This window comes from Artemia franciscana, chromosome 1, assembly GCF_032884065.1.
Source record: "Artemia franciscana chromosome 1, ASM3288406v1, whole genome shotgun sequence".
NCBI classification, from domain to species: Eukaryota; Metazoa; Arthropoda; class Branchiopoda; order Anostraca; family Artemiidae; genus Artemia; species Artemia franciscana.
In genome coordinates this window covers 7,474,926-7,486,686 of record NC_088863.1, presented here as the reverse complement: position 1 = coordinate 7,486,686, position 11,761 = coordinate 7,474,926, and the positions used below count along the sequence as shown (strand labels likewise).

At 33.8% G+C, this 11,761-nt stretch overlaps 1 protein-coding gene across 3 annotated transcripts in view; it reads left to right on the top strand.

Annotated features, from left to right (window-relative positions):
* The first annotated feature begins 919 nt into the window (after positions 1-919).
* LOC136024977 (protein disabled-like) overlaps positions 920-11,761 on the top strand; it is an 85,619-nt gene continuing 74,777 nt past the window's right edge. Inside the window, exons 1-2 of one of the 3 annotated variants that reach the window (XM_065700602.1) lie at positions 920-964; positions 10,148-10,324. In XM_065700602.1, coding sequence (XP_065556674.1) covers positions 10,198-10,324 — 127 coding nt within the window. In that variant the 5' untranslated portion in view covers positions 920-964; positions 10,148-10,197. Of the gene's footprint in view, positions 1,019-10,147; positions 10,325-11,761 lie in introns of all 3 variants that reach the window. The other 2 variants (XM_065700588.1, XM_065700594.1) reach the window with 2 other exon arrangements.

The window sequence follows — 11,761 nt, the reverse complement described above, 5'->3', positions numbered from 1 at the left end:
GTCACACCATTCATTCCAGCCTCAAATCAAGAGGTTAATGATTATGCTCCCTTCATATGGTCAGTATACCAAAGATCTTTAATTCATCAGTGGGTTTTACAAACCAAATATAAAGGTACACAATATTTTTTACACTGATGTCAATCTTATGCGACAGCCATCTTTAATTAACGTAAATCACTCTATTTCGGGATTTCCCAATAACAATCAAAGTTAAATAAACCTTAATGCAAAAGGTACAAAGATTAACTTTCTTATGATTACAAAATTTTCCTTTTTACTGCTTACTGACAGAGAAAGTTCAGTTCTTCTACTTGAATAATATTGTTTTAAATAAATCATGTAAATGGAAGTTTGGGAGCACTCTAAAGAGTATTTCCTTAGTGCAAGTAAGATGTTTGTTCAATAACCTCTCCTATTTCAAGACGTACCTTCTGGTACGCCTGAAACTTGCTAAGCAGTCTACTCTAACCAGAGCCGACACTCAATTCTTTTCCTCAAGAATTGTCAATAGCTGGAATAAACTCACTGCCACAGATACTCAAATCTGCCACAGGTACACACATATACTCTCAAGCCAAAGATACTGCTAAATCTATTAACATTTTGAAATGAAGGCTGGATGCTTAGTGGTCCTCGAGGAAGCGTAAACTCGACTGGGAAGCTATTGATGATCCAGCTGCATTTGGTCATTAAACAACAATGAAAACAACTTCTTTTATCAACTCTGGAGCTGTACAAGTAAAAATCCTTTGATTGCTCCAAGCTGCAATTTCAGAAAAGGGCATTGTTTCTGTACTGCTGTTATTTGCACACGGAGCTGCTGAAATCGGTGCCCGAAAAGGCTAAGTCTGTCGGGTCCCTAAACAAAGTTCGCAAACTTTGAGAAAAGAGCGAATAATGGGGCTTTTTAAGTTTACAATTACAGTTGCATAAGACAAATTTTGGAAGAAACAAGCGACAAGTCGGTTTTTTGTATCTTGTCAAATAATAGTAGGTCTAGGGTAGCTTGAAGAAAGTGAAGTATCTTGTTGCTATTATTGCTTTGAATAAGTGACATTGTAAACCATGCTCTTTTTGGTAAAATTCTAGTTAATTGACCTCTTGCTATCTCAGAAAGGGTTTAGGTTAGGAAAATGAAACTTTCAGAGATGAATCTACAGACTAAAGTATGTCCCGGGAAGGTATTTGGAAGCAACTACCTCCACTCCTTCTCCCTCTAGAGGGCCCTGACCTTTAAAAACATGTGTGTTAGAAAAATGAAACCTTGCAAAATAGATCTTAGGCTTATTTGAAGTACATCAAAATTGTTTTCAGCTTCATAACTTTGCTCAATTCCATTGTATAAAGTTTTAAAGATATACAAATACATTTCCTAAATGTTGAAAAAAAACATTGATAGGCTATGGCTCAAGATTCTACTCAAATAACAGGAATTGCATTTTCAGAACTAATGGCAGAGAAAAAGCAACTAGGCTAGTAACTGAAAATTAAGGTAAAATGTTTTTTTGTCAAAATTTCAATAGGTATAGACCTGTCATGTAGGCAAATTTCAGGGCCCTCTAGAGAGAAGGAGTGGAGGTAGGTACTTTAAAATACCTTCCCAGGACATACTTTAGCCTGTAGACCCATTCCTGAAAGTTTCATTTTTCCTAACCTAAACCCTTTCCAAGATAGTAAGAAGTCAATTAACTAGAATTTTACCCACTTTTTTCTTAATCTTTGGTGAGACTTGTTGAGATAAGTCAATGGAACTTTCAAGGGCTTAAATAAGCTATATCCTGGGAGGTTTTATCATGCTAAAATCAATGTTTTTTTCTTATTCACAGGGCTTAGAAAACTGTACATATTATTGATCTATACCTGTAGGCTATATAAGATTTTGCAAAACACTGTTTATTGTAGCCTAGATTAACTTCGGTTTGTTAATCTTATTTCATTGAATTTTTGACCTCAGTGTTTTTAAAATGCAGTAGGCCTGGAATCCTAGAAGCTTAGCCACACAGAAAGAAACATGTTTAGAAAAGAATTATTACTTCATAACATGCAGAATAATCATAGTTAGCACATTTTGTAAGGGGAAATCCTTTATCCTCTCTATTTTCCTTGTTTTCCAGTTTATTTTAAGGAATTCATAAATTTTTTTGAGCCTAGGGCCCATATATTAACAGAGTATATACCCCACCTGGTAATACTCTAATTTAGCTATTTTTTGCTATAGGCTATTAAAAAGATGTTAGGCTAGGAAAATGAAATCAGTAATGGATCCAGGACCAAAAATATACCATGTGAAGGTATTCCCTATGTTCTATGTTAATTACCTTACTTTGCACTTATGAGCAAATTAGTTTTTAGGATTGCTTTGTTCCATACTTGATGATAGGTAGCAATAGATCCAGTTGCTGTGTTGATGAACCAAGCAACAAACCATTAGAACTAGAGAGTAGCCTACTAGAGAGATGCAATTTGAGCCCACTTGGTAATGGTGATCACCTAGTAGGTATGGTTCAAGAACCATTCTCTTGCAATTTAGAGTTGGCACCACCACACAACAGCAACTTTGGATTTAGTGTGCAAGATGGTTAGGTATGACAAGCCACATCATCCTCCAAGCTGATTGTCCATTGGCTTCTAAGAATGTTATGATAGTGAGGTCTAGGAGGGACTTTCTCCCTAGAATCTATGATTTGACCTTCCATTCCTTGTTGAGCCTCTTTTTGAATTCCTCAGGTTTGGTTATGGAGACTGTCTCTTGGCTTAATTGGTTCCAATCATTCACCTCTTGCTGGCTGAAAAATCTAGTCAGACCTTGGTGTTAATGGTGGATTTGAACACCTTTTTGGAAAGTCTTTGTTTGTCTTTGGTGAGAAGAGAAGGTTGACAGCTTCTGGTCTGCTTGCTAGAGGCACCTATAGGTGAGCATCATGTTGTTATGCCTATGCCAAAAAATGAGTGTTGAGAGGCTAGCAGATGGTAATCCAGAATCAGCCTAACCATAGCTTTGCATAGTTTCAGAACTTCAGAGGTTTGACTACTGATGGTTCTTTCCAGGAATCTCAAATTTGCATTTCCTTTCAAAACTGCATAGACACTGTGAATGTAGAATTTTAAACTGTCATTCAACAGGACTCTTAGATTTCTACCACTACTAGAAGTAGGAAGCAAGACTTTTGATGATGTTTTGCTCTTGTACATGGTATACTGGTGCTGCTGATTGCTAAAGCCAAAATAAAGAGCAATGCACTTTGATATGTTGAAGCACAGAAGCCACTTATCTGTCCATGCTCAAATTTGGTTGAGATCAGCTTGTAGGTTACTATTTCCTGCAATGCCAAATAGCTATAAGTCATTGGTGTAAAGAGTCAGGCAGTTTTTCAAACTGTTTTGTCAGGTGCATATAAGTCTTGTCTTCCCAAAAAAACTTCAAAACATCATTCTGTAGATCATGCTTACATCACCAAGAATATAAAGATGCTCATTCTAAAAAAAGGCAGCTTTTCTGCAAAGGTAAACATGAACAAGCAAATAAAATAAAAAACAAAATTCAGAAAATAACAAGAAATGCAGCCCATGAATGTATAGAAAGAAAAGTGAATCATTTGTTCAAGTCAAAGCAAAGTCAGTGATACAGAGAACTAAAAAATATAGTGGGTAAAAAAGTGATTCAGAGAAATAAAAAATATAGTTGGTAAAAAAGAGAAAGGAGTGGATTTTAATTTAGATGAAAAAGAATTTGAAACTACAAATAAGCTGAATGCTCACCTGGTTAATATTGTATAGTCCACCCCTCCTCTACCAACAGATGAAATACCAAGTTCTCTACTTGATTTTTGTGATTTCCCTATTATGTCACCAAATGAAGTAAAAATAAGCTAAGTTTTTTGAAAAGAACTAGTGTAACACCAGTTGATATCCCTCTAGATCTAATTAAAGTGTTCCCTGACAGATTATGTTTCCCTTTGGCCTATATTTTTAATCTAATCACAAAATCAGGTGATTACCTATCCATTTGGAAAAATCAATATGTTACACCAATCCCAAAAAAAGATGCACCAAATGATTTTTCTGGAATTAGACCAATTACAATGACCCCTGTGTTTAGCAAAGTTTATGTGTTTTTTGGCTGGTTGGGTAAAGAAGCAGGTAATTGAGCTTATTGATCCTAGACAGTTTGGAAACATGCCCAAAACATCCACTGCCCATTATCTGATAAGTATGTTGGGTGCAATTCTCAAACATCTGGATGAGCCTGAATGCTGGATTAATCTGATAGCAATTGACCTAAAGAAAGCTTTTGACCTAATTTGTCATAGTGCACTGATAAAGAAGCTCCTCTCTAAGTTTAATGTCTACCCTTTTTTAGCGTGAATTATAGCTAATTTCCTTGCAAATAGAACACAGCATACCAAGTACAAATTGACTTTTTCTGATGAAATGCCTATATTTTGTGGAGTGCCTCAGGGCACAATACTGGGTCCACTTCTTTTTCTAATCATGATAAACAATCTGGCAATAATCATACCAGATTGCTGGAAATATGTTGATTATTTATTTATTGCAGAACTGTGCTACAAAATTATCCAAAGCAGCACAGCTACCATCATGGCTGATATATCAGATGATGCTGCTGCAGACAGGATGACTTTTAATGTCCAGAAGTCTGTTCTGCTGACTTTCTCTTTTCTTGAAAGTAACCCAGAATTTTACCCTCCCCTTCCTCCTTCCAGCTGTATAACTGGACTTAAACTACTTTGGGTGTATCTTACTGCTGATTTAAAGTGGGAGAAACAGACAGAAATGATGATCCAGAGAAGTAATGCAGGTATTAGCTCCCCGAAGCTGCTCTCTTTACATGGAGTTCCTTCAGATCACCTTTTGCAAGTTTATGCCTCTTTTATATGGTCTTACCTTTAATACTGTTCTGGAATTTGGCATTACAGCCTAACGCAGGAGCAGTCAGACATGATTGAGAGAGTTCAATTTTGGGCATTGTTGGTAATTTCAAAAGTGCCCAAAGTCCCATACTGTGCCCTCCTTTAAAAGTTTGGCCTTGATTCCCTTGCTAGCCATCAACAAAAACTGTCTCTTGCTTTTGGTACAGGGGTGTTGAACAGGACATCCCATTGATCCATACTGCCCCCTGATTTCAAACCACATCAAGAAAGAGCAGTGGCAGAAGCTGTACCTCATATACAGCCAATCAATGTGTCTCAAAACAGATATTTGAAAAGCTATGTTCCCTCAATTGTAAAGTTTTTTAATGCTACTGCTAGTAAGCAGGAATAGCGACAGCTTCAGTTTGTTAGTGTAGTTATATTATATTTTACTGATTTTAAGTGGACATACTGATTTTAGTAGATGATTGGATTTATTTTAAATTATCATATAAGTGTTGACTATGGATTGTACATGTACTTGTGTTTTGACAACTAAAACAAATATTTGGCTTGTCTGCTCCTTTAGTTGGCTAGTTATATTTTTATTATGTTTTGACTAGTCAGTTATTGTGTACTGATTTTAAGCAGATGACTAGAATTATTTTAAATTATTTCATAAGTGTTGACTACAGGTTGTATATATATTTATGTTTTGACAACTAAGTGAATATTTGGCTTGTCTGCTGCCCATTTTGAAAATAAATTGAATTGAACTGTTTTTCAGTAGCCAACTGGTTGGCTATATTTAGGATGTTTATAACCAAGTGGTATAGCCAAACAGTCTAAATATTGTTTAGGGATGATGAGTGGAAAGCAAGATGTTCCACGTCCCCACCTCTGACCCCTTCCTGCCAATCATATCAAAATGATGGTTAAGATAAAGTTTAAATTAACAGGCACTCTAAATCAAACTGATAGCTGACAAGTTTGCTATTTCAAACTAAGGTTTATATATAAATGGAATTTTAGTAGCCAACTATTTAGCTAATTCCATAAAGTATATATAGTTTGCTTAGTTGGCCAATTCAGGCTGTATAGGTACAGAGTAGTTGGGTACTTAGTTGGCTAATGTACAGGCTGTATATTGGTGTATATATGCATGAGATATAATAGCCTACTGGTTGGCTAATATTAACATGTGTATATACCTGGGATCTTAATAGCAAAATAGTTAGCTAATTCTGCTGTGTATTAGAAACTTTATTGATAGCTAACTAGTTGGCTATTTTAAACTAAAGTTTAAATATACACAGGGATTATAGTAGCCAACTATTTAGCTAATTGTATAAAGTATATACAGTTCTCTTATTAGCTGACTAGTTGGCTAACTCAGGCTAAAGTGTATATAGGTGAAATCTAATAGCCAACTGGTAGGCTAATCAAAACATGTGAAACTTAAGGAACTCTATTGATTGCTGACTAGTTGGCAATTTTAAATTGAAGTTTACATACTTATTAATAGCCAGCTAGTTTGCTGATTCTATAAAGTAGATATAGTTCTCTTGTTAGCTGACTAGTTGGCTAACTAAGGTTAAATTATATATATAGATGAGATCTAACAGCGATCTGGTTGGTTAATCTAAACATGTGTAACTATAGAAACTTTATTGATAGCTGACTGGTTGGCTATTCCATCCCAGTTTTTATTTACTCATATTTATAATGCTTATGTCTTTCTGCACCTATTATTGTTTTTTCCTTAGGCTACTAGACAGTTTTTTGGAAGGTAAAAAGTGAACAATACAAACTTATTACTATAAGTATTGTCAAAATATCCTAAATCTTCTGCCCTGGGATAGGAGAACTCTAAAGTAATCACTAAATACAATCGATTTGGAATTTACTCTAAGTAAATAATTCAAGTACTTACAGTCTACTAAGATAGCCTACATTTTTATTTCCATAGGAATTTTTTTTTGATTCACTTAACCAGTTTATAAATTCATAGGTGCAAAAAACAACAGCTTTTATTCCATTCATTTTACCATTTTTAAAAACTGGATGTTCTTGTTTATTTTATGCAATATCAAATTTTTTGTAAGAACCTTTTATGGCTGTTACAGAAAGGATACAAAAGTTCAAGAGTTTGTTTGGCACAGAACATTTTTTTATGGTTCTTCTTAAGATTTATTGTTTTTTTTTATGTTTTATATTAATCCTGTGATTCTTTGTGTTGTTTTTATGTTAATTCCATAAAGCTGACCTTATTTGCATTTGTGATGGACTGTTGTTCACTTTTTTATTTAATTTTTTGATTTAGTGTTTAATAAAAAAAACAGGTAATACACCTTATTGTTATTAATATATATTCCTGAAGCCTTTAAGATTAGAATTGGGAAATGTATATGGTTTATTTGCTTTGCTGTCATTTGTTGTTTATTTTTATTTTTAAAACTTCCTCTTTTAAAACACAAAATTTTCCAAGCTCACCCAAGACCAGTGCCCCCTAGATGGTGAAAATAGTCAAAACTACAGTTTCTTTTGACTCAGATTTGAAAAAGCAGCATTAGCTATAGGTTAAGGAATATTAAGGATAAGCTAAGGTGTCAATTGAAAAAATATTAGGAAGGTGGAGATGTATTTTTCAAAATTTTCTGGATATTTGTGTGCTTCAGGCAATGTAGTAGTTTAATTTTAAAAATGTTTGAAATTACCCTCAGGATCTTTCTAAGTGGATTCTTCATCTAAAAGTTGAGAATTTTTGCTAGTGTAAGAATTACTTAAGTAAGCTAATTGAAAAAGGGAATTAGCTGAAGTAAATATTAGCCATTTTTTTTACACATTTTTTGCCCAAGTTCTCAATAGAAGAACCTGTAAACCTGACCAGCAATAGGTCAATGTAGATGCCCCTAGTCTCATCATTCTCTACTGCAAATCTCTGCAGACCTTCACTTAGCCCACATATCAATTCTTGAACATTTTATCTTTCTTTCCTGAATTCCAGACTCTACACTAAGTGACTACACATAAACCTTTAAAATACATTATGAGATGCCCCTAGTCTCATCATTCTCTACCACAAATCTCTGCAGACCTTCACTTAGCCCACATATCAATTCTTGAACATTTGAACACAGAAACCTTTAAAATACATTATGAAGAAATTCTACCTCTTGCCTCATCACAAGAAACTTGACAAGAGGAAGGATGAATCTTGAAGGAATGAAGCCTCTTTTAGCCCAGTTTGCTGTTCTCATCTCCATCCACCAAAATATAAATGTTGAAAAATTTGAGAATTTTTGTTTATATTTGCTGGTGCATATTTGCATCTTAATTTTTGATAAAAATGAAAATTTTACTGGAAAATCCAACAACCCTACATGGAATGACTTCTTACATGCCAACTTGACAAAGGAATTGAGTGACAGGATTTTTAGTCAACCAGAAGAAGCTCCATCCAAGATATTAAAAATCAAGGTGCTGCCAGAAGTATCAGGAGTAGATGCATCCAATCTACTCATCTACCAATCTCTCAGGAGTAGATGATACTAATCAATTTATTTTCATTCTTGCATTCAAAATGGTAAAAACTGGCATTTTTGAATGAAGATACCAAAGACGAACTATTTTAAAACATTTAGGGGGTTGCCCTCCTGGCAGAATTGTTTGTTTCTGCATATTTTTTCTGGGTCACCATTCTTCATGCGCTCTGAAATGAAAATGAATAATCTGATAAAAAGCAAAAAAAAAAAACAAAACTAAAACTTAAAGTTGAACATAATATTTTCTACTTTTTTAACTAAAGCAAAACTTCTGCAAAGCAATGCTTTGAAAAATAGCTGATTTAGCTCATCTGCATTTAAAAATAAAGTAATATTTTTCAAAATAAATGATTATCTCTGGAATAGATGGGTAACTTTCATCCCTTGACATTCGTGCTGCATGCTTCCATCCCATTTTCATCTAAATATATGTATTTTTCTTAATGAAAGAGTTTAGAGGTCAAATCCAGACTCATATGAGTATTTATTGTATTTATAGGATGTAGCCTACCTCTCATAGGAATTTTGAAGACATTGCTCTAAACTGTTTTATTAGGTGTAGATACCCACCTCCCCATAGAACAACCAATTTGTCAAAACAATAATTGGTGGCATGCAATTATGCAATACTTTTTAAATATAAGTTTTATTTGATGAATAATTGGTTATAATCTTGCTGTTATGGGTTGCATTTAAGTTTAAGGACATATGGTATATGGTACTGTATGCAAATAGGGCCCCTAAGACTTGGAGGCTATGTAAACACCCTTTCAGTAATCCCCTAAAATTTTGCTTGACAGCACTTTGGTCTTTATGAGTTGAATGCTAGAATGCTAGAATGCTGCACTTTCCTGGGGTGTAATGTTTTTTTTTCTTCCTTGAAAATAGTTTAAATAGCTTTGAAATGCTCACACAAGTGAATCCTCTTTCAAAAACATATGACTACTGGTTTGATCATCCAGGGGGAAAAATACATTCATGATTACTTTTGTCTGAAAAAGTAGAAACTTTCATATTATTGGGATAGTGGCTTTAGGGCTCTTACATTTTGAATTTCATTTGATCAATACTTCTTCCATTTTGGGGGAGTTTTGCTTCAAAAAGGGAAAAATAAAGTTTAGCTCTTAAATTAATAATTCTTTTTTATTTTTGAAAGTTTTGGTTTCTATTGACAAGGGTTACTATTTACTTATATCTTATGAGTAGAAACTGTCTGATCATAGTTTGTGAGATTTTTTAGATGAGGGATTGCATTTGTTTTATTTTTTATTTTTTTTATTCTTTTTTTTTTATCAGTAAGCCTACATTGTGTTCCTTCCCCATTTGCTTCTTGACCATGAAGCCTTATAGGGGAGACACAGTTGTCAAGTTGTTGGAAATTTATCATTAAATAAACTCATGGTTCAGGTTATAGTGCCTTCTAAAACAAATTAAGTTTCTTTTTTAAGTAATTCATTAAATTAACAAACTGAGAACTAAAAAAATATGCTGTTTGATATGTATGTATGTAGTATGTTTGATATTATGCTGTTAGTACATTTAATACTACATATACACAATAGGAGCTTCTTTTAATATTTTTGTCTGGTTTGGAATTTTTAGATGTCTCGTTCGTCCTTATCTAAGTTTAAAAACCATATGAACTTGGTTGACTGTTTTCCTTATATGTTCTTTCTTTGGACATCCTTTTTTTTCCAAGTTATTATATTTTTTAACGTTTTATTTCAGAAAAATGAAGAAATTCAGTGACTAAGCCTCAGTTTTGCTGGCCTGGAACCATGGAATATGGAGAAGACGAGGGATCTGGAACCTCAAAAAAACATGGCAAGAAACACATTGGCCTTTCTATGGGGAGTGTCAAGAGAGACTTAGCTCTCAAAGGAAGAAACGTTCTTTCTAGAAAAGGCAAGTAGACAGTTCAGTTTTAAACTTAGTATTGTTGCTTTTTTCCTATTTGTAGAGTCTTCTATGTAAATTTATATCTTGGGTTGAGAGATATATTGCTGGATGGTGCATGCAGAAAATACTTTGAAACATTTGTTAAACATGCAAAAATAGTGTTCATTGTGACTAAAAAGGTACTTTTGAAAGCTTTTCCTCTGGACTGAATATTTGATAAGCTACCTATATATATATATATATATATATATATATATATATATATATATATATATATATATATATATATATATATATATATATATATATATATATATATTATGAATATATATATATTTATATATATTTATATAGCTTTGGGTATACGCAACTGATTTTGGCTTGTTGAAGAACCTAAACAAAACTTGTTTAAGAAGCATATTAAAAAGTATGTTTTATTCATAGAAAAATTTTGCTTTTACAATCTGAAAAATATAAAATTAAGTCAAATAGTCTTACAAACACATTAAACAATATTCAACGCAGAATAGTCAAGAAGACAATACGTTGGTGAAGAGGCCCCTGTTTTTTTCGTTACCTAAATCAATAAAGTGTCACTGAAACCATTTGCTTTTATTGCAGTAAGATGTCATGTGATGCTGCATTTATGGATATATTTCTCAAACATTTGGCAAATCAAAAATAAAAGAAAAGTCATTTTTAAAGAATTCTCACTGTTTGTTGTTTTGGAGTGCTTGTGACGACCAAAGAAGTGTTGTAATTACAAATAACAATCCCATAGCATTGATGATGTTGTGTCCATTGATTTTTCTTATGTTGCATGTTATGCATTGTCAGCAACATGATGGACACAGAGCTTACCTTGCAACACCTCTGTTTCAATGTTTGCAGACGCTGAAGCATTTTACTCAAGTCAACTGGTCTAGTAGTAAGATGAACAAAACCCATAGCGCTGAGAGTATCAACTAGGCGGTGCCTAACTTGATGATGAATCTTCACAGCAGGTCTTACTTAAAGACGATGTTGAACAGCCTTAGGTTGATTGGCTTGCATGATTCTTTGGCCATTGGTAGCTATGTTCAGCTTAGTATCTTTGCCACAAACAGGTTCTCTTCAGGAGGCACTTCAGAGTCAGTTTAAGTTTTTTTCACATCTTCCAGGTCGTCTTTCTTGATTTTCTCAGATATATTCTAAATAATGCATTTTCTATGGCTCTCAACCACTCAGCAGCCGCACTAGTAATGTTTATTTTCTGTCGATAGTCGTTGGTATCATTTGATTATGCTTAAGTTTTGCAGTATAGCATGAGCCATGGGCCTTGATGTAACAACATTAGCTTTACTGTAGGTCTTCGCAGTCATCACTCCAGTGCCAAATCTCTCCTTGACATGGTTATTTTTGTAAAGTTCGCTATACAAAGGCTCTTTTCAATCAACAAGAAAC